Source organism: Myotis myotis, unplaced genomic scaffold (assembly GCF_014108235.1).
Source record: "Myotis myotis isolate mMyoMyo1 unplaced genomic scaffold, mMyoMyo1.p scaffold_m19_p_1, whole genome shotgun sequence".
Lineage (NCBI taxonomy): Eukaryota > Metazoa > Chordata > Mammalia > Chiroptera > Vespertilionidae > Myotis > Myotis myotis.
The window spans coordinates 192,350,348-192,373,073 of NW_023416313.1; the positions used below are offsets into that span (position 1 = coordinate 192,350,348).

Sequence of the window (22,726 nt, forward strand, 5' to 3'; positions counted from 1 at the left end):
TCATTGGCTGGTGTAATTAAGCAAACTGAATTCCCTTTTCCTTTATCCCCGTATTATGCTAATTTCAGTCTCTGTGAGTTTTCATTCGAGACATTCTGGAGGCAAAGAATGCCTGACTTAGAGAAGCTCAACAAGCCCTACCAGTGGTTCTCAACCTTCTGGCCCTTTAAATACAGTTCCTCATGTTGTGACCCAACCATAAAATTATTTTTGTTGCTACTTCATAACTGTAATGTTGCTACTGTTATGAATCGTAATGTAAATGTCTGATATGCAGAATGATCTTAGGCGACCCCTGTGAAAGGTTCGTTCAACCGCCAAAGGGGTCGCAACCCACAGGTCGAGAACCGCTGCAAAACGTTGGCAAGTACAATGCCAAGCACTGAAGATTCAATGACAAGTAAAACAAAACTGCCCTGGACCCCTACCACCTAAAGCCTCTTTTGGTATAAATGCCACCCTTGAAAGGCTTAGTGCAAGTCACACCTTCTGTGTAAAGTTTCCACACTAATCCATCCACACATTTCTCCCTTTTCTGAACTTTGCACTATAGTCTGTACCATGCCACACGTTATTTTGTACCATTGTAGAATTGTTCCACAATCTGTATTTTTGGTTTTACCCCAGATGCAGTGTTGATTTATTAATCATAATTTCCATCACGTTTATTACATTTTATCCCCATACTACACCCCCCATTTCTCTCCCCATCCTAAGCAATCATTGTAATACATCTGTTTATCTTTTCTTTGTGTTTTCTTGCAAAATGAGCACTACCTTCTTTGCACATCAATTTGTGTATAAATATACTTGTGTTCTTTCTTCACTCATCATCATGTTTCTAGGACAAATCCATGTTGCTGTGTCCATTTATTCCATTGCTTTTACTTGCTGTACCCCATGGTGTACCTCCATCATCCCCCTTTCCCAAGGATAGCCACCAGGGTGGCCTCAAACTTCAACAACTATTCTACAGTTACTTTATGTATGTTACCTTGGCTATAGCTAAACTGTGAACTGCTTATAAAGAAGAACCATGATTTTCTCCTGTTATACCCCCCTTTTGACAGTAGATAGTTAAGGAATATTTGTTGATTTTCTATTGTGGCCTATGCATGTTATCTACTGTAAGGTGCTAAAGATTAAAGTAAAATTAATTATAGAGTAAGGGGTTACCAATGGATTCCTCCTGGAGTTTAATCTTGACTTTACCCCTTACTAGCCCTGGGACCTTGGGAAAGTAATACCGACTTGCTTTGGGCATGTTCTTTCTTCCTCTACAAAGGAAGATAATACCACCTACTTTAGTGTACTTTCATGAGGAATAAATGAATTAATAAAAAGCACCTCAGCCCTGGCCCGTTTGGCTCAGTGGGTGGAGCGTTGGCCTGCCGACTTAAGAGTCCCGGGTTCGATTCTGGTCAAGGGCACATGCCGGGTTGTGGGCTCGATCCCCAGAAGTGGGTGTGCAGGAGGCATCCAACCCATGACCTCTCTCATCATTGATGTTTCTATCCCTCTCCCTTCCTCTCTGAAATCAATAAAAATATATTTTTTAAAAAGCACCCCAGTACAACAAATAGCATATTAACAGGTGTTTTATAAATCATGGCTGCTAGGAGTACTACTTCCTGTCAATTCTTCTAAGAGAGTGTAAGCACCTTGGTGGCAGGACCATTTAGATATTTCTTCACATATGCTCATTACCCAGCACTCAGCTTCGTGGAATAGTCCCTACATTTACATTAATGGATTTCTATAATTCTTTGATTAGCATTCCACTAACGTAGATTTTAAGCATAAATGCCAGAGTACGTTAAAATGCTCTCTTATCCAAGAATGTAGTACGTATTACCATCTTTATTGAAAGTGTCAGAGTAATCTTTTATTTGTTGTTTATTACATGTTGGAAGGGAAGTTGTATGTATTAAGAAGTAAATTCACAAGTTGGTCTTCTGTGCACAAGAAGATGGCTGTTTTCATGGTTTCCATTTCTCCCTCCAGTGGCTTGAAAATGCAAGTACTCTGTCAGTCATGTTTTGTCTTCCAGATTTTACAATAAGAAGAATCTGCATCCTGAAACAAAGTGACAGCAACATGAGTCAGTGCCACCTTGAATTTACCCCCGTTTTTGACAATTCCTTCTGTTTTAAGGAGCTCTATAGTTATGATTCACTGTTGAGAATCCTTATAAAACCTGAGCAAATGCTTAAATTAGAATAAAAATCATAGCTAAAATTCTAGATCTAGAAAATGGACTTAGCATCATTATCTCCTCTATCACTGGTAAGCATCTGCTCATGCCATTTTGTGAAATCTCTATTACTCCTCTAGAGTAGCATACCTACACTGATTTGTCTTAATAATTACAAAGAATCAGAATATTTAGAATAGAAATATTTGATAGATGACTCTAAAATGTCTTGTGAACTTTTAGTTCTATTGCTTAAAATAGAAAACAAAGCAACTCATTCATCCCTAAGGATGTAACATTTCATTTGGGAAGATACGCATTTACCACTTCCAAGAACTTGCACTAAGACAAAAAAATAAAACACAAAATTCAATGCAGCTATTGTTCTTGATTTCTTAAAATAATAAAAATTCATCAAAGTTACAGACATAGTGTTCCTAGCCTCAAGGACAGAAACAAATTCAAGTACTACTGCCAACTACATTTAATTTGGAATAAAGCTATATTAGCATTCTCTTAACTTAGATACTTATAAACAAATCAAATTAAGGAGATGGATATATGTAATAGAAAATAATGTGGAGGAAAGAAGCAGGGAGGAGAGAATTGAGGAAAAAAAGTGAGAAACAATTTTTTAGTTCCCATGGTTTTGTGTAAAGAATGAGGTATGATATCTCAGAAATGGTAGTGGGAAACAAAATGATGTCCAGTTTATCCTTAAAAAGTAATAAAGCAGTAAGACCATGTAATAAACAATATATTAAAGACAGTGGTAGGAAGAGAAAGGCCATTACTGTTAGCAAAGGTTAGATGTAATCAAATGCTAGATTTACTGAGTGATGTTTATATTTATAGTTAGATATTGTGTAAATAAAACAAAATAACATCTGCTACAGTAGGACTGAAACTCTACCAGGGGTGGGCAAACTTTTTGACTCGAGGGCCACAGTGGGTTCTTAAACTGGACTCAGAAGAAGGAGCTGCGGCCGTGTTTCCCGACGTTGCCATGTTAACACTGCTGCTGGTGAAGGAGCGGAGGGGAGAGCAAGAGAACCCTCCGCTCTTTCGGCTCAGCGGGCCGGATAGAACAGCCGAACGGGCGGATCCGGCCCGCGGGCCATAGTTTGCCCATGGCTGCTCTAGCCCCTGGTCCTTCTTTTCCCTCTGAAACAACTATTTCTATAATGTACTATCTCTCTGGCCTCTTATTTAACTTTGATCTGCACTATCTATTAGCTTAGTATCCCTGTACCATCAAAATGAAAGCATTAACAGCTAATCCTTAGTAAGTATAACATTCCACATGTGTTTTTAGAGTTTTCCACATACTCATTCAATCTCAATGACAATACTATGACTAGATGCTATTGTCATCAGTAATCTCGTTTTGTAGATGGGGATATTGATTAACAGAGAAGTAACTTGCCTGAGATCTTGGGACCAGTAGGGTAGCCTGGCACCAGGATGCCGTCACCTCTAGTAAGATAGACTTTCCCCCTGGATTCTTATCCATCAGTGGGCACAGTACCACTCTATCAGCTGTACTCCATAAAACTTAGATGTTATCTTTGATGAAGTTCTACCTTTAGACCCATCTTACACCACCAAACCCCAACATTACCAAAATACTTATAAACGATGTGGCCCAAAGAAAACTGGTCCATAGTACAAGTTGGTAGAAAATGTGTAACTCCTCCCCCCAACCCCCTCACCTTTATGGTTTTTCAAGCTCCGGAGAGGTTAGTGCAGTATGGAAGTTTTATAACCTTTAAGTCTTTTTAAGCATTTTGTTTTAAGCATTTTTGCTTTTTTTCACTAATTCATTTTACTATCCTACAAAAAGTTGAAGTAAAATAAATGTATGGCAATTCATGGATTGCTTAAATAGTGGTAGGTTATATAATGATACACATGGTATGATCCCATTTTAGAATTCTCTTTATATATCGAGAGGCCCGGTGCACAAAAATTTGTGCACTCGGTGGGAAGGGGGTCCCTCAGCCTGGCCTGTGCCCTCTCGCAGTCTGGGACCCCTCGGGAGATAACGACCTGCTGGCTTAGGCCTGCTCCCGGGTGGCAGAGGGCAGGCCCAATCCCTAGGTGCAGCCCCTGGTCGGGCTCAGAGCAGGGCCGATTGGGGAGTTGGGGCGCCTCCCCCTGTCATGCACAGAGCAGGGCAGATTGGGAAGTTGCGATGCCACCCTCAGTCACGCTCAGGGTAGGGCTGATTGGGGGGTTGGGGCACCGCCCCCTGTCACACTCAAGGCAGGGTCAATGGGGAGGTTGCGGCGCCACCCCCTATCACGCACAGAGCAGGGCCAATCCGGGGGTTGGGGCGCTGCCCCGTCACACACAGAGCAGGGCCCATCAGGGGGTTTGGGGCTCCGTACCCTGTCACGCACAGAGCAGGGTCGATCAGGGGTTTGGGGAGCTACCCCCTGTCAAGCACAGAGCAGGGCCCATCAGGGGGTTGGGGCGCCGCACCCTGTCACACACAGAGCCGCAGGGCAATCAGAGGTTGGGGAGCTCCCCCGTATCAGGCACAGAGCAGGGCTGATCAGGAGGTTGGGGTGTCTTCCCCTGTCACAAACAGAGCAGGGCAGATAGGGAGGTTGTGGCCCCACCCCCTGTCACACACAGAGCTACAGGGCGATCAGGGGGTTTGGGCGCTGCCCCCTGTCACGCTGATCCCGGTGCCGGGAGGCCTCTCGGCTCTGCTGATCCTGGTGCTGGGAGGCATATTACCCTTTTTCTATATAGGATAGAGGCCTGGTGCACGGTTGGGTGCCGGCTGGTTTGCCCTGAAGGGTGTCCTGGATCAGGGTGGGGGTCCCCACTGGGGTGCCTGGCCAGCCTGGGTGAGGGGATGATGGCTGTTTGCAGCTGGTCACACACCCTTCAGGGTGGGGGTCCCCACTGGGGTGCCTGGCCAGTCTGGGTGAGGGGCTGAGTGCTGTTTTCAGGCCAACTGAAGCTCCCAACCGCTCCTTTTTTTCTTTTTCTTTTTTTTATTCTGGGCCAGCTTTAGCTCTGAGGCTCCAGCTCTTAGGCCTCCGCTGCTGAAAGTAGGTATCTGGTTTGTTTCGGTTTGAAACAATGTATAACTCCAGCTCTGACTCCAGCTCTGAGATATATTTGTTAAAATGTTTCAAACTGCAGGCTCAGAGGCCTGCAGCGGCAGGCGGGGAACGTTGGAGTCCTCCGTCACTGAAGCAAGCAAGCCTCATGTTAGTTTCAAGCTGCCTGGCTGCCGGCTGCCATCTTGGCTGACAGTTAATTTGCATATCGCCCTGATTAGCCAATGGGAAGGGTAGCGGTCGTACGCCAATTACCATGTTTCTCTTTTATTAGATAGGATCCCTACTAAATTCTTTCTTTAAAAAAGTAGTATCACTCAGAGACATACTTCAACAATAAAACCATCCTGCCCTGACCAGTTTTGCTCAGTGGATAGAGCGTAGACCTGCGGACTGAAGGGTCCCAGGTTCAATTCTGGTCAAGGGCATGTCCCTTGGTTGTGGGCACATCCCCAGTAGGGGGCGTGCTGGAGGCAGCTGATCGATGTTTCTCTCTCATTGATGTTTCTAACTCTCTATCCCTCTCCCTTCCTCTCTGTAAAAAACCAATAAAATATATTTTAAGAAAACCAAAAAAACAAAACCATTCACAGAAATAACCTTTCTTTGTGTAACCAGATCTATAATTTTTGGCGTAACTCCTTACATTTCCTGTGCTGTTTATATATTTAACTCTTTTGTTGGTCACAATTTTCTCAGAAACAGTTCATAATATTCCTCACTTTTCTAAAGAATGACTGTTGAATGAGTGATCAGCATATTTTCTTAGACGTGGACATAGGCACAGCTCACATGTGCAGAGTGCTTCTGGATCAAGTCAAAAGAACCAGCACTACCCAGTGAGAGTGCATCAGTTTTAACAGCACAGTAACTGGTAAGCACTGGGCAAAGTTCACGTGGTCCTGGGGAGAAATAAGAGGGGAGGCCAGATACCAACCCATGGAGGGGACACCAGAGCTGAGACTTATAGGATGAGTAAGCGTTTGTGAGGAGAAAGCGCGTTTGGCACATACACTGGTCAAACAATGAGTGTAGAAGCAAAAATGGCAATCTCTGATTTGATTTTAACCTTGTAGAAAACTTTTTTCTCCAAGACCAGTAGTAATTTATAATAAACCAACAGATATGCATGGGGCATAGAATACGTCTAGTATCTTTTGTATTGATATCATGAGATTAGTGCAGAGTTAGTAAGAAAAGTTTTTAAGCACTAGAAAATTTCATACTTTCCTAAAGATTGATATGTATTAAGAAACTTATAAATTGTTCTTACCAGACCCTTCTTAAAGTTCTCAATCCTTTTCTTCCCTAATTTGTTTGTTACCCACAAGGCCCAGGTTGGCATATACTGCCACAAATACGCCATTGCCAAGAAAGGTTGTTCCGAAATCCAAACTTCTTTCAAGTCATTGGCCATGCAGATTAACATCAGCCGCACGCACCGACTGGTCACCATCTTGTAGGACTGGTCTCCATCACTATGCACAGCCTAAGAAATATTTTAAAAATTAAGTGAATGGTGAGTATTTATACAAGGTATTTCACAGAACTTTTAAGCTAGAAAGGACCCAGAAGTCATCTAGTTGACTTTTTAATGTGACCTCATACCTCTTCAGACCCCAGTGGATACTAATAGGTGTCTATATTATTCCCAAAAGCCTAACAGGAAACACACACTTACCAGATAAGATTGTACAGGCTAACTAAAAGATGAAGGTTTTTGGCTTTTAATTACAATTGTATCATCTTTTTTTTTTTTTTTAATATATTTTATTGATTTTTTACAGAGAGGAAGGGAGAGAGATAGAGAGTTAGAAACATCGATGAGAGAGGAACATCGATCAGCTGCCTCCTGCACATCTCCTACTGGGGATGTGCCCGCAACCCAGGTACATGCCCTTGACCGGAATCGAACCTGGGACCTTTCAGTCCGCAAGCCGACGCTCTATCCACCGAGCCAAACCGGTTTCGGCTACAATTGTATCATCTTAATGTACTTAATGATAATTATATATCACTTTAGTAATAAAAATCTTTAAGCAAATTAACACATACATTTAACAAATGGAAGTCTATAAAACATAGAGTCCATGGGGGTAAAACAGCAAAAAGATAAAAGTGGTTTCTTGGTAGTGAACAAATCTGGCACTGCTCATCTAATTAACCCACTACCATTCTATCAATAAACAAACTGAGGCCCAGAAAGGTAGCAATTCATCCGTGCTCACACAGATCATTACAATAACCAGGTCTACATGCCAAGTCCCTTGATTCCTATAATTGGGTGATGATTCTATTTTACCTTAGAACCTCCACAAAAAATGTGAAAATATAAATTATATCTGTTAACATTTACATAGAAGCATATACAGACTTATGTCTCAGTAGAAATAGATCTTAATGAAGAAGGAAAATGTCATGGTTTTTAGAGGGATTTTGGTATTACTGAGCGACACTGGATTCTTCGTGAGACGTGTGCTATTCATTTGATAAATCACTTTGTGATGTGTAATCTGAGCTGAGGAAAACAGACTTGGGTGAGGCTAAAATAAAATTACCAAAAGTGTTTTTCTAAGCTCCTTCACTGGGATTCCTCTTTAAAAGCCCAGTCAGGTTAATATACTGAAATTCAGCCACACAGAACCTCTCAGTGTTGCTATAATTTATGAATTTATAGAAACTGGGTTTTTTAGATCACATAATAGTGGGTCACTTGCCAGTACTATCTCAGCAATTTCTTTAGCCTTTGTTAAAACTGGCTGCTAAAACACTCTCAGCTAACCTTAACAATTTTCCTAATGCTATGAGTTAAGGTTTATAAGTAAGTCATAAGCAGTTCTAACATGAAAACCTGAGGCACAGTGATACAAAACCTACATATGACTAGGAAACCATTCAAATTATACCCCAACAAGAAATGCTTACCTGTGTGGTATCATTGCGTAGGGAGTTCTTCACAATATTCGACTGCACTGGTCCTGGGTAAATGTTAGAAACTACTATACCTGGGTACGTGGCAAGTTCGGTTCGGAGGCCATTAAAAAAACCCTAATATAAAATAAAGCAAATAAAATAAATACAGACACATCTCATGAAATTACTTGTCTTTGACTATGAAGGACAATAAGCAGCACATTATATGTTCTGAAATGCCTGAATAAAGCACAGGAAATGTAATTGTGCAATCTTATTAGCCATTTTTAACCTTAAGACTGGAGGCAATCAAGAAAAGCATTCTCAGCTCTTTCCGGGTATGAGTGGCTCACCTGTTTGGATGTGGTGGATCAGGCCATCAGTGATTTTTAGGGTAGGCAAGCACTGGATAGGTGAAAAACTGCCCCCTGGAGATTCTGATACACCCTCCTTAGACCAGTCCCCATGTCCCCACTCCGAAAGGGGTGCATGTTTCCCACTGAAAATCACTCAGATTTGGTTTCTTTTTATCCTTCAAGGTGGTTTAAGGTGCCCATATTGGGGCAAGAGGGAGTGAGAGGGATTAGTACTTAACAAACTCTCAAGGAAAAATTCAACTTTTTATATTTATTACTAGTTTAACAGACAATTAGTTTCAGCCAACATCCATCTTTTCTGGGTGGTTAAGACCCTCTAGACCAGCGGTTCTCAACCTGTGGGTTGCGACCCCTTTGGCGGTCGAACGACCCTTTCACAGGGGTCGCCTAAGACCATCCTGCATATCATATATTTACATTACAATTCATAACAGTAGCAACATTACAGTTATGAAGTAGCAACGAAAATAATTTTATGGGTCACAACATGAGGAACTGTATTTAAAGGGCCAGAAGGTTGAGAACCACTGCTCTAGACTTAAAGATACTGGCCATTTCTAACCCAAACAGGGAGTAAACATCTTTCCCTAATCTCTTTTCCTAATTTAGGAAATGGTCCAAGACTAGAAGCTGAATTAACTACTGAAAAGCCTAAACAGCTAACCCAGGGTACATTTATCTGTGATCCAACAACATTAAATAGTTTTGCCAGCCCTTAATGCTGATCTCTAACAAATAGGGCCTGTGAGGATCCATGCTGTCAGAGACACACACAGTGCCTAACTCAGATGGACAGGGGAAAAGGCTAAGTGAATGAACTCCCAAAACCTTAGTTTTCCGCCCCGCTTTAGCAAAGGGGAGAGAGGACAGACACCATGAGAGCCAACACATCAAACATCAGCACCTCTCCTTGTTTGAAATCACACCTAGTATAGCGTGTGAACGTTTCAGTGATAAACAAGTTCACTCTACAGCTTGCTGGGCATCGAGGAAGGAAACGTGCTCTTCAAGGAGCCTTCTGGTTTCAGAGTTCAGCTACTGGTATAAGCAACTAGTCTCAATCTGCCACATGGGGTCAGAGCATCAAGTCCAGTAACAAAACAGTGAGTCTTGGAGGGCAGGCCAAACACCTCACATTATCTGACTGAAAACATCCTGCATGTCTTATGAGATACTTGGTGCCAAACAGATGGTGTAGCTGCTTTCCCTCATCTACCAGCCTGAGACTTGCCCAACTGCTCTGCAGGAAGTGGCTGATACCTTATAGTGCCAGATATGAGGAAATCATCAGTGTAGCATTCCATTGCATCACTCTCTTCAACTGTCTACTTTCCACAACAGAAAGGACGTCCTAAGGAACTAAAGCTTCAAATTTTCATGAAGCTGATGATCAGTCAGCTATTCATCTTATTATTCCAACAGTGAAACATTCTATGTAAACTGACCTTCAACAGCATTAATTATAAATTGTGTGTCTCCTTTAATCATTCTTCTCCTCTTGGCCTTATGATCTAATTTGTTCCATGTTGCACTTTAATAACATTTCTTCACATCCACTCTTAGCCAACATTAAAAATTCATACGTTTCTAATATTCACATCTCATAAGTTAAGCAAACCAAACCAAGCTTTTCTCCTAGCCTCTGTCTTGACTAGATTTTCTTCTTCCAATGCACCCAGGGTAAATTGAGTCAAAGCTAAACCCAGCAAGGGATATGAAGATCAAGGCTAAACATCTAGTGGGTAGTTCCTATTTTTGACATGCTTACAGATATATTTAGACCAGGTAAGATAAACCCCACCTAAAAGGGGAAAGGAAAAATAAGTCACAGAAATGGGGAGGAAACGTACATCCTGAAGTATGTAAAGAAGTGAGGGGTAGACCCCAAATTTGCCAAGAAGATATGGTAGGAATGAGGAGAAGGGGATGGGTGACATATTGACTAGACTATAATTCTTGAGGGCAGGGACCATATCTCATCTTTATATTCCCAGGATCTGTTGGCAGTGTATGACACAATGTAGGTATTCAATACATGTTTGGTGAATTACAAAGAGGCATGTGAGGCTTAAGTCTTTTTTAGCATTTTCTGGGAATGTCATCTATCAAAGGTCTCCTTGGGGTTCTCTCTGTCTCTCCACATCACGCCCAGTTCCAATGACCTCTTACAGTGATGGCCATATCCCCCCATGTACATTCAGGTCAGTTCTATCAAAGTTTGTTTGAGCAGACTTACCCGAAGAGCATGTTTGCTTGCACAATATCCACTGGAAAGGGGCGCAGCCATAATACCCATGACACTATTCACAGTTACAATCTTCCCTTGCTTCCTCTCGATCATGTGAGGCAGAACACACTTTGTCAAGGACACGGTTCCTAAGTAGTTAAGCTCTATCAGCTCCTTGTAGACATCCATGCTGGCTTCCACACACAGAGAACGCTGGGATCTTCCACCATTGTTGACCAGAATGTCGATCTAGACAGTACAATTAGAAAAGAGGCACTTTGGTGATGACCTGTTGATGGATTGATGGAATCCCTAGGGGTGGTTACTTAGACTGATAACTTGAAGAGTCACTGGAAAAGACTGGTGTATTTTCAGAGTCAGTAATAAAAATATAAAATAAAAATTAGAATTCATCCATGAAATTAAATTTCTATTTTAGGTGACTCTTTATGGAAAGTAATGTCATAAAAATAAAAGGCGCCCTGACTATTTTGACTCAGTGGCTAGAGCGTTGGCCTGTGGACTGAAGAGTCCCAGGTTCGATTCTGGTCAAGGACATGTACCTTGGTTGCGGGCACATCCCCAGTAGGGGGTGTGCAGGAGGCAGCTGATGGATGTTTCTCTCTCATGGATGTTTCTAACTCTCTATCCCTTTCCCTTCCTCTCTGTAAAAAATCAATAAGATATATTTTTAAAAAAAAAAAAAAGCCCTGACCATTTTGGCTCAGTGGCTAGAGCAGCCGTGGGCAAACTACGGCCCGCTTGAAATGAATAAAACTAAAAAAAAAAGACCGTACCCTTTTATGTAATGATGTTTACTTTGAATTTATATTAGTTCACACAAACACTCCATCCATGCTTTTGTTCCGGCCCTCCGGTCCAGTTTAAGAACCCATTGTGGCCCTCGAGTCAAAAAGTTTGCCCACCCCTGGGCTAGAGCGTCGGCCTATGGACTGAAGAGTCCCAGGTTCAATTCCGGTCAAGGGCATGTACCTTGGTTTCGGGCACATCCCCAGCAGGGGGTGTGCAGGAGGCAGCTGATCGATGTTTCTCTCTCATGGATGTTTCTAACTCTCTATCCCTCTCCCTCTCTGTAAAAAAATCAATAAAATACATTTTTAAAAAATTAAAAATAAAAAATAAATAAAAGGCACTGAATTTGTAGCTTCTTTTGTTCTACAAGGAGGAGTTAATATTTGTTAAGGTATGAAAAGTACTAATTTCACAAAGCCAACAACTCAGAGATTAAAAGGCCCAGCTCATGGGCCTTGATCTCACTGCATAGACCCATTTGCCTAAAGCCCTTTTAATGAAAGCACCACAAATGGGAATCTCTTTGCAGTTACTTCAAAGCAAAACATGTCAATTCAAAATGCTACTTACTTTACCAAACTCCTGCAGAACCGCTTTGGTCGCCACTTCATGCGAACTTATGTCAGTCAGGTCAAAGGGCAAAACAAGTATGTCTTTTCCTTTTAAATTGCCATTCTCTAAATAAAGACACTAAAAATTAGCGTGGAAGTCATGCAACAGTTCAATCAAGCTCTTTGCTACTTGCATTAACATCCATCCTACAACCAGACTTGGCAACAAACTCATTTCTGAGTGGTTCTGCAGAAGAGTTTCTCAGTGATCAAGAAGAGGACTGGTGGTAATGTGGCAACATCTTATCGGATAAAAGCTGGCTGGGTACACAGGAAATTGAATAGCTCTCCTCAACTTGTATATAAACAGTCTAATGTTGGAACAGACTCTAGAAGAAGTCAAGACAGTACTACATGCTAAAAAAAAAAAAAAAAAATTGCGAGGGATCAGTCCATGTGGCTCAGCAGTTGAGTGTCGACCTATGAACCAGAAGGTGATGGTTCAGTTCCAGGTCAGGGCACATGCCTGGGTTTTGGCCTCGATCCCCAGGAGAGGGTGTGTAGGAGGCAGCCAATCAGTGATTCTCTCTCATCACTGATGTTTCTATCTCTCCCTCTCCCTTCCTTTCTGAAATCAATAAAAATATATTTTAGAAAAATTTTGGGAGCAATTTCTTTAAAGTACAGAGGCACTTTTGTTTTATGATAAGTTCACAAAGTTAGTTGCTCTTTTACACACATTGAAAAACAAAGTTTATGCCGAAACCGGTTTGGCTCAGTGGATAGAGCGTCGGCCTGAGGACTGAAAGGTCCCAGGTTCGATTCCGGTCAAGGGCATGTACCTGGGTTGCGGGCACATCCCCAGTAGGAGATGTGCAGGAGGCAGCTCATCGATGTTTCTAACTCTCTATCTCTCTCCCTTCCTCTCTGTAAAAAATCAATAAAATATATTTTTAAAAAAAGAAAAAAAAAGAAAAACAAAGTTTATGCTTAAGATGAGGAAGAAGCTCAGAGCCCTCTGGTGACATGACACATAAAAGCTTCCTTCCAGAGGCTAAGGATCCCAGAAGCGCACAAGGAAAAATACATAATCCTGGAATTCCCAACCAGGAAACATGTTGGACTATATAGCCCTTTCTATTTCTGTTCATTAAAAAAAAATATTTTTCTCGTGAACTCTAACCTTGGAATACAATAAGTAGTGCCAGTAAGAAAAAACAAGCAAGTAGAGAGATATGTAAAGGCTTTATGGGCAAAGGAGTAAATTGTAAAACATTAACTATTTTAAAAGAAAGAGAAAAGTTTGCACCAGTTGTCTGACAGATAAAACAATCAGCTTCATTCCAACTAATAAATGCTGATACGATTCATTTTTGCCAGTACAGGAATTGCAGGTCTCGACAGCGGAAGAGCAACTACCATAAGAAATGGCCCAGCCCTGGCAGGTGTTTCCCAGTGGGTAGAGCATTGGCTGCACAGCAAAGGGTCACAGGTTCAATTCCTGGTCAAGGGCACATACTTGGGTTGCAGGTTCACTCCCCAGCTCCAGACAGGGCGCATGTGGGAGGCAACCAATCAATGTGTGCCTCTCACATCGATGTTACCCCCCCACACTTTCACTTTCAAAATCAATAGAAAAAATAAACTCAGGTGAGGATTAACAAACAAAACAAACAACAAAAGCAAAGAAAGAAATGGCCCAGGGCAGAAACACCAGAGGCCTTTGAACTCAGTGTCCTGAAATGGCCCTAGTAGCTTTCACAACTGACTCATTTCTGGGTGGTTAGTTCCATCAGCAAAGTGAAAGAAAGGTTTCTAAAGAATGATAGGTAGCCGAAACCGGTTTGGCTCAGTGGATAGAGCGTCGGCCTGCGGACTGAAGGGTCCCAGGTTCGATTCCGGTCAAGGGCATGTACCTGGGTTGCGGGCACATCCCCAGTGGGAGATGTGCAGGAGGCAGCTGATCAATGTTTCTCTCTCATCGATGTTTCTAACTCTCTATCTCTCTCCCTTCCTCTCTGTAAAAAATCAATAAAATATATTTTAAAAAAAAAAGAATGATAGGTAGATGACCAAAAAAAAGGTCTGCTGGAAAATTCAAAATTATCTCAGTTTAGATACTAAGTGTCCGTGAGAAATTATAACTTTATTACATAAGGCTGCTTTCAATGTGAACATAACTACGTTAAAACACAAACAAAAATAAATATTGTTGCAACATATAGCAATATGAAAATATTGTCTCAAGTTGCATTTTTTAAACTTCATCCTTTATAACAAAAATTTTATATCATCCTATATGACTTCAATATCTGACATTTTAGCAGAATGTGTCAGGATCCTTTCTAATTAAATTTCTGTGCTTAACATGTGTGTCATACATAAGAACCAAACTATTCCTTCTTTAAGTCAAAAATATAAAACATTTATGTGATTTCTAAAAATCCATCAACATTTGAGAGAATTGGTGGTCCCTCCCTAATGCCAAGAGGCAATGCAAAAAAAAGTAGAAAGGCAGTAGAAAAGGGGCAGAAAAAGGGAAGAAAAAGACAAGGGCAGCTAGTTAAGAGATGCCAAAAGGAAGAGGATTTGGGCCAAAACACTTGGAGCATTTGGAACCAGAATATACTGCCCAGGAAAATCCCAGTCTTACTGCTGAAATTCCCCGAACTGTATTTGAGTTTGGATTCTGATTTATTGCTGTTTCAGATTTACTTACCAAGGCATCTTCTTTTCACCCTTTCCAGCTCTTGCACTCTCCTGGCAGACAGCACCAGAGAAACTCCTAGTTTCGACAGCTGGTAAGCCAGCTCCTCACCAATGCCACTGGATGCTCCCGTCACCCACACCACCATGTCCGTCAGCTCCCATTCTATTGAGAAAGGAGTAAGGAGTGAGGGGAGAAAATAAGCTATGGATTACACCCATATCCAGAGATTATCCCCCCAAAAAAGTATTTTAAACCATACCCCTCATTATGAATATATAATGCGTGGAACTTAAAATTTTAAATATTCTGTTAATGGCCTTGATATTATGGTGATAGTCTCACAGATGTATACTTCTCCCCACACTCAAGTTGTTTGTAAAACTATGTGCATTTTTTTAAAAATATGTTTTTATTGATTTCAGGGCGAGGGAGAGATAGAAGCATCAATGATGAGAGAGAATCATGGATCGACTGCCTCCTGCACGCCCGCTACTGGGATCGAGCCTGCAACCTGGGCTTGTGCTCTGACTGGGAATTGAACCATGACCTCCTGGTTCATGGATCGAGGCTTAACCACTGAGCCACACCAACTGGGCTATGTGCACTTTTATATGATTATCATACCTCAATAAAGTGATTTTTAATTTTTTTATTAAATATCCTAAGAAAACAACTCCTACGCAATTAAAAAAAAGCATGGATATAAATCATATTGGTAACAGTTATCAATTCTTTTATTTTGTGTATTCAGACTCTTGGGTGAGTTTTCCAAACTTTACTTCAAGGTAAACCTTATAACTCCATGGTCTGACTTCAAGGCTCTACTCATCTATGTATTTGATGGAGAAAAAGTAAGGCTAAGTAAATAGAAAGTCTGCCTAGACTCACTTTCTCACTTTCCTTCTCCATAAAACGAGGGATTCAGATTAAGATGATTACTAAAGGTCCTATCCAGTTGTCAATTCTATTATTCTAATTTCTTGCAATGGAGGTATTGATAATGAATCTGAATATGCTAAGTCCTACTCTATGGTATGGCGAAACCACCCTGGACTTTGAAAGTCATACGTTCCCCCTCTGTCAGTCATATCTGATGCCTATCAAGTACAGGTCCTTTTGTAAAAATGTTCCCCCAAATGCCTCCGCTTTCATCCTAGGAGAATCCGGTGGTTCACCCACTATGAAATGCGTGACAGCGAGATGAAATGCTATACTCTGCTTGCCCAATCATGTTCTCATTAAATAAAAATGTTACAATAATAAAGCAATGACGAGTGATTTATCCTCCTTTTGTCCAATGAAAAAAAACTTGTTTGCAATGCAGGAGATGAGAGCCTCTGTCTCTCTGAAAGTGTCGAGTCACTGTGATGCAACATTCCTGTGTGCCTTATTCATCAAAATGTGTTCTTTATTTAAAAAATAGTTAATCCAGGAATCACTTAACATGTGCATTTCTGGTTTTCTATTAGAAACATTAAAAATCACGCCAAAACCGGTTTGGCTCAGTGGATAGAGCGTCGGCCTGTGGACTAAAAGGTCCCAGGTTCGATTCCGGTCAAGGGCATGTACCTGGGTTGCGGGCACATCCCTAGTAGGAGATGTGCAGGAGGCAGCTGATCGATGTTTCTCTCTCATCGATGTTTCCAACTCTCTATCTCTCTCCCTTCCTCTCTGTAAAAAATCAATGAAATATATTTTTTAAAAAAATCAGGAAACTAGTTTACTATTTTCATCAAACAATTCTACAGCCTGTTAGGTTGACAGTCTGAGCTCCAGAAATTGCCAGGGTTCAAATCCCAGCTACACCACACACAACAGTGAAATGCTCCTGTGTGAGAACTCAGAACCTTCATTTTCTACAACTGGAAAATGGGATTAATAATAATAAGAACTCCTCCACTGAACTGTTGAAAGGTATGAGTTAAAACCTGTAGTGTTCTCAGAGCAGTGTGTGACTCATACCCAGTGCTTAATCAAATGTCCACTGTAATCATTGCTAAAAGTCTTTTAAAAAAATAGATGTTTTAAAACCAAAACATAAGATATTCACTCAGTAATTTGTGTGTCCCAATTTCTCCAGCCAGGGGCCATGGATTATTAACTGTAACCACTTACCATTTTGTTCATTACTTCCTATGTGTTTGCATTACCTTATTAAAATCCTCAGAAGAACCTTATGAAGAATTATCTCAATTTTATAAAAAGGAAACTGAGGTTTACAGAAATTAATTTACCGCATTGGACTACAAACTCCCTTAAGGCTGAGACCCTATCTGCCTTGTTCCTTGCTAGGTCCTCAGTGCCTAGCACACTGCAATATAAATAACCGTGGAACAAACACCCAAGAGCCCTCGCAGAGCTGGGAGATGAGCCCAGGGACATCTAGCTCCGAAGTCCACACACTGACCACCCGTCTATGGTGCCCGCATTTTAATATAACCAATGTTTTACAACCCAACTGTTTTTCAGCCATTCCAGAAAAAGCAACTTGTCCTCAGGAAAGAGGTTTCACGTAAATATCTGAACTGAGGATGGAAACATCCCAAATACCATGTCTAGCCTACAATGCTTTCCCATCATACAATATGCTGTCCTGGAAAGGCACAACTGAGCCACCACCTAAAGGACTTTCTCAGGAATATAAAAATGTCTAATTCAGATCGTCATTTATCCATTCATCGACTACTGATTGTCCCAACGTTCTGCAATTCTCAGACTCTAGGGTAAATATAGTTTGTTTATAACTATTTACTAATTAGCATAGGACTAACAAAGATTTTATTTTACCCCAATATTCAAATATTATTGAAATCCAATGATGAAATCCAATGATTAGTCCACCTGCAGTTCTGGAACCTTCCTGACGAAGAAAATCTTTTTTTAGCACTAACTTTTATTTGCCAATTCCACAGAATCTGGCATACACAGCGGTCTCCCTAAAAAGCCTCTGAAAGCAGATTCTCGAAGTTGGAAGGGAACTTACAGTTCACCCCCAAACCCAGTTTGCGAATTCTCTCCCCAGGTTGGCTAGTCTCAGCTTCATTCCCTCACAGGATGAGGAAGCTAGTTACCTCCGAGGCATGTGCCCCTTGTTTGGACCAGTCTAATCATTCAAGGAGTTCAAGGATTCTAACAGAGATGTTATGATATACCTTTAACTTCTCCCCGCCAGCACCTGACGCCCGGAGGCACCGGAAAGAATAACTCAAGCCTGTCTTGCACATGACAATCCCTCATTTCTTTGAAGCCAGCTGTTATGCCCTCCTTAAGTCCTCTCCTCTTGCTTCTCTAAGGCTACAGAATACATAAACACCTCCAATTTCTGCTACCCTCCCTCAGATGACATGGCATCAGGTTACCTCACTCTTCCGCTCACACCCCTCGGCACAAGCTCTAGTTGGTCAATGTCCCGCTCTATTGAAAGGAGCTGACCAGAGCAGGACACAGGATTCCCCCGGGGGGTCTGTACCGTTCAGAGCAGGGTAAGATGACTAAATTGCTCCGGTTGTTCCCCAGAAGACAGGCTGTGCGAGGGCCTGGACAGTGGCTGGAGCAGTCATCGCTGGATCCCCAGTGCCCAGCACAGAGGCTGGCACGGATTATGGAAGACATCTGTTGTTGTTTGCAGTTTGTTGCTTCAAGACACTAAATATCTCCCGGGCTTGCCTAATTTTTCTGGCATTCAGTTCACAGTTGACTCATATTTAGGTGACTGTCAACTAAAACTGGAGTTTGCCCCACATGTGCTGCTGCTGCGACTTCCTCTACTCTGGACTCGTGCCATAGATTTTTCCCTGGACTAAGGTGCAGTATCTAAAATTAGTCACCCTTAAATGTCATCATGAGAGAGATATGCCTGGAAATGCAGAGAATTTCTCTAGAAGGATACATAACAGGTAGGAAATGTGGTGGCCTCCAGGGAGGCAGACTGGCTAGCTGGGGGAGGCGGCTGGGAAAGCAAGAGCTTTGGTTTTCACTGTATAACCTTTTGTATTTTTAATTTTCTATTGTGTGAGTACACTGTTTATTTTTCAAGTAACAAAAACTAACTCTCCAGAGAAGATAAGGAGGATAATTTTTTTTTCACTTTGGTCTACCCAGTCTGAGCTGTTTTGGAACCTGAGTCTACCCCATATTCCTTTAACTTTTTTTCAGTATCACCCCTACCCCCAGGAGTCCTGTAAGTCATTTTTTTCCTAATAACTCCCCATAGAATTTGAATTCCACTGATATACTACGTATCTGTTTATGTCCTGTACATAAGGAGTTCTATCAAGGTTACTCTTCAGTAAGAATAGCTAAATTTAAAAATTAAAAGTTAAACATTAACATTTAACTTTTACATCTGTATTTGCTGTATAACTTTTAATGTAATGTGTTTACTTAGATAAATGATCATGTATCAACCTACATATGCAAATTATATAACTATATAAGAGCAATGTAATTAAAATCCTCCAAAATTGTTATTTTTCCAGCAAAAGTAAAACATTGAAAGAAATTAAATAAATTTCTTAAAAGTTATGTTTAGTAACATTAACTTTTAACTTTTGTTTGATATGTGAAAATAACTTTTAATTTAACTGGCTGCTAGATATTGTCAACATTTCTCCTTTTCAATGCTTGACATAATGAGCGGTTGAATATTTTTTGTAGAATTAGGTAACAAAATATAAACTATTTTTGTTTACTTCTCAAATCCAAGTTCATTAAAAAGCACTGAGGAGCCCTAGCCAGTTTGGCTCAGTGGGTAGAGCATTGGCCTGTGGACTGAAAGGTCCCCAGTTCGATTCCGGCCAAGGGCACATGCCCAGGTTGTAGGCTCGGTCCCCAGTGTGGGGTGTGCAGGAGGCAGCCCATCAATGATTCTCTCTCATCATTGATGTTTCTTTCTCTCTCTCTCTCTCTCTCTCTCTCTCTCTCTCTCTCTCTCTCTCTCCCTTCCTCTCTGAAATCAATAAATATATATATAAAGCATTGAGGATCAAACACAAATATCCACAAAGCAGCCAGTAGGCACATGCATTCCATCTGCTGAGATGGATGGAGCAAACCATCAAGAGAGAGTCTGCCAATCACAGCCATCAATTTGTCATAGTTTTGTAGCACTGCCCTTGCGTATGTGTAGTGTATTTTGCATGAACTCAATACTGTCAGTTGCATAAGTTTTACTCCACCCCCCAATAAAAAGGAATGAGAGAAATTAAATACTAAAGAATAAGATTTTGTCGGGTAGGTTTTAGCTTTGGAGGGACCCTCTAAGATTTTTTTCGGTCCCCAAGAACCAATTTTCACCCTCACGGAAGCAATACGGCTTCCCTTCTCTCCGGGCCCCATTTTAAAAGCATAGTTCTTGCTTCCAAGCAAACCTACCTGAATGATGAATCTTGCCCTACTGGAAACTTGGTCCAGGGAAAACCCACTTCCCCCAGCCCTTATGAATCCAAATCCCAACTTTGGGCAGGTCATTAAATTTCTCTGAATATTAGTTTCCCTACCTGGAAGATAAGATTCGCAAAGCCTACTTTGTACGAGTCCTTGTAAAAAATAAAGGCCACATCTGTAAAGAGCCAAGCACACTGTACTTAATGAATGTTAAGCAGGGCACAGATACAGGTGGGACATGCAGAATGCCCGCTTAGTATGGCAATAATGACCTTTCTCCAGGCAAAATGCCAATTTAGTCCTTTCCGTCTTTATACCTTTACTATTCCAGTAAGTAGGACCGAACTCTGGATTATGTGGAGAAAGAAAGGATGTTTTAACTGCTCTCACTAAAAATCAGTAACCAAAGGAGAATATAGAGCCTTTCAAATTCCTTACTGGGCATATTCCATGGGGATAATCACATATACTTTTCAACAGTCTCAACATGAAAAATAAATGATAGAAAGCAGTGCTGTTCTTTCTGCATCCTGAAAAAAGTTTGCCTTGAAGAATAAGTATTTCCAAACTCTATTTTCAGATTCCCCGATGACAAGAGGGGGACGACCCAACCTTATCTGTACATCCTTTCCACCTGATGTGAAATGTTAATCTCTGAAATGTATGTACTTCTCGCTCACTCTACCTATACAAGCAGCCCTCACGCTTCCAAGTTAAAGCACAGTTTTAAGGCTTCGCAGAGTTCTTCTCTCGGGCATGTCCTCAATTTGACCCAAATAAAAACTTTTTTCTTCAATTTATAGAGGTCCAGTTGTTCTCCGTTGACAATCTCAAATTTTACCATTTCAAAACCCCCGGAGAGTGAGAAGTAGTGGATAAACAACTTCAGCAAGTAGACATACGCAGCTCCCGTCCGCAGAAGGGATCTCTCTCTTACAAAGCGGGGGGATGCGCTCACTATTTCTCAAAGTATCCCCGGGAGCCCGCTAACAGCTTAGGGTGCTGAGGGCGCCCTCCCAGTCCAGCAAGTCCAGCCGACCCGGAGAGAAAACAACGGGCAGACGCGCCTCCTCCTCCCCCACCCGCAGCCGCAGGAAAAGGCTGAGCCCGGCGAGGCGGAAGCTCCAAGGCACCAGGAGAGACCCGGAGGCAGCGCAATCTCGGCGGCTCGGGGCCGGCCTCGCACTGCCCTGAGGCGGCTGCGGGCCCTCACCTGGACGTCGGCCCTGCCACTCGGCCCACAGCAGGGTCAGGTCGCCATCGGCCCGCAGGAAGCGCACCAGCTGCACCACCAACGCGAGCAGCGCGCACAGCGCCAGTAGCCAGAGCAACAAGTCCCAGCTCATCGCGGCCGCGCGCCCGGCTCCGCGGGAGAAGACGGACCGCGCCCCAGCGGCGCCGCAGCTCCGGGATCCGTGCGTCCGCCTCCCGCTCCGCCCTCGGGTAGCGCCGCCGGGCTCCGCCCCGCCGCACCACCTCCGGGATCCCCCCCCCCCCCCCCCCGCTGCGCGCGTGGGCGTGGGGTGTACCCGCTCGTCGGGCCGAGAGTAGCCGGCCCAGCCGTTGCTGCGCAAGTGCAGCCTGCGTGTGCGTCCAAGAAAGGGTTGCGGTAGGAGCAAAAGGCTTGGATTTGTGATATCAAAACCGATTCTTTAGCAGTTGTTTTGAGGTCAGTTTTCAGGGCTCTGGTTGTGTGCACAGGAAGACCACAAATATTTCGACCTAAGGACGCAGCCTCCTCCTCCCCCTTTTTCTTCAACTTAAATGAATCGAACAAACCACCAAATCGACCCAACCCAACCCCCATCGAATTAACACAGTCTCTGAGTTAAATTGGTCCCGTGTCAACTTAAATTTGGAAACCACGTTGCAAATGACATTTGCCTCGTTGCTGGACCAGAAAGTGCAACTTCGGCCGTAACTGGCCATGAGCACTAGCTCTGGGAGCTTGGATTGGGAAGCTGAGCCAGACGCAGTTGAAGTTTAACTGCGCAAAGCTGATTAAATCATCTACTTATCTGTGCGCACAAAGAATATGGAAGATGACTTAAAAAGTGCCCGTGATGTGGCTCATACACAGTAATTAATTCTTTTGTACTTATTACTATTCATTAAGTATCATTATTACTTACTTATTGTTTCAATTATTATAATTTCTTAGACTTCAACCTGAAAGTCAGGGACTTTGTTTACAAACTTGTATATTCTGCACCCATAAAGTTCCCCTCGCACGTGAGAGCGATAAGAATGTTTAAATTGTGATGAATCAGAAATTGTTAGATGGTGTTGGATTCCTCGAGGAAGCTGTGAGCTAGCGAAACTTTGATCTCAACTGATTGTTTACCCCAATTACAACTTGCAATAATATTGCTAGGAGTTGCCCTCATTGGTTTGTCACCTTTGCAATAGGGGTTTATCTTCCTTATGAAGAATGACTTTTAAAATAAGATGCTTAAAAATACCACACTAAGTCTCGCGA

General features: G+C 42.1%; 1 protein-coding gene across 2 annotated transcripts; it reads right to left on the reverse strand.

The window, feature by feature from the left end:
• Positions 1-1,840: 1,840 nt before the first annotated feature.
• Positions 1,841-21,683, reverse strand: DHRS7 (dehydrogenase/reductase 7). 2 transcript variants are annotated; one of them, XM_036309053.1, is made up of 7 exons: positions 21,461-21,683; positions 14,872-15,024; positions 12,172-12,278; positions 10,798-11,037; positions 8,197-8,319; positions 6,545-6,760; positions 1,841-2,076 (listed from the first exon to the last, which is right to left on the reverse strand). In XM_036309053.1, the coding sequence occupies exons 1-7, from the start codon at positions 21,591-21,593 to the stop codon at positions 2,029-2,031; spliced, it is 1,020 nt and encodes a 339-aa protein (XP_036164946.1). In that variant the 5' UTR covers positions 21,594-21,683; the 3' UTR covers positions 1,841-2,028. The 2 variants fall into 2 exon arrangements, with proteins under 2 accessions (XP_036164946.1, XP_036164956.1); XM_036309063.1 differs by lacking the exon at positions 21,461-21,683 and adding an exon at positions 18,332-19,012.
• Between the last annotated feature and the right edge of the window lie 1,043 nt (positions 21,684-22,726).

Excerpts from the sequence above, each read along its gene's own strand:
- DHRS7 (XM_036309053.1), bottom strand. The coding sequence starts at position 21,593 with ATGAGCTGGGACTTGTTGCTCTGGCTACTGGCGCTGTGCGCGCTGCTC. Across the intron at positions 12,279-14,871 it reads GGTGAAAAGAAGATGCCTTG|AGAATGGCAATTTAAAAGGA; the intron begins GTAAGTAAATCT and ends GTCTTTATTTAG. Across the intron at positions 8,320-10,797 it reads CAAGCAAACATGCTCTTCGG|GGTTTTTTTAATGGCCTCCG; the intron begins GTAAGTCTGCTC and ends ATTTTATATTAG.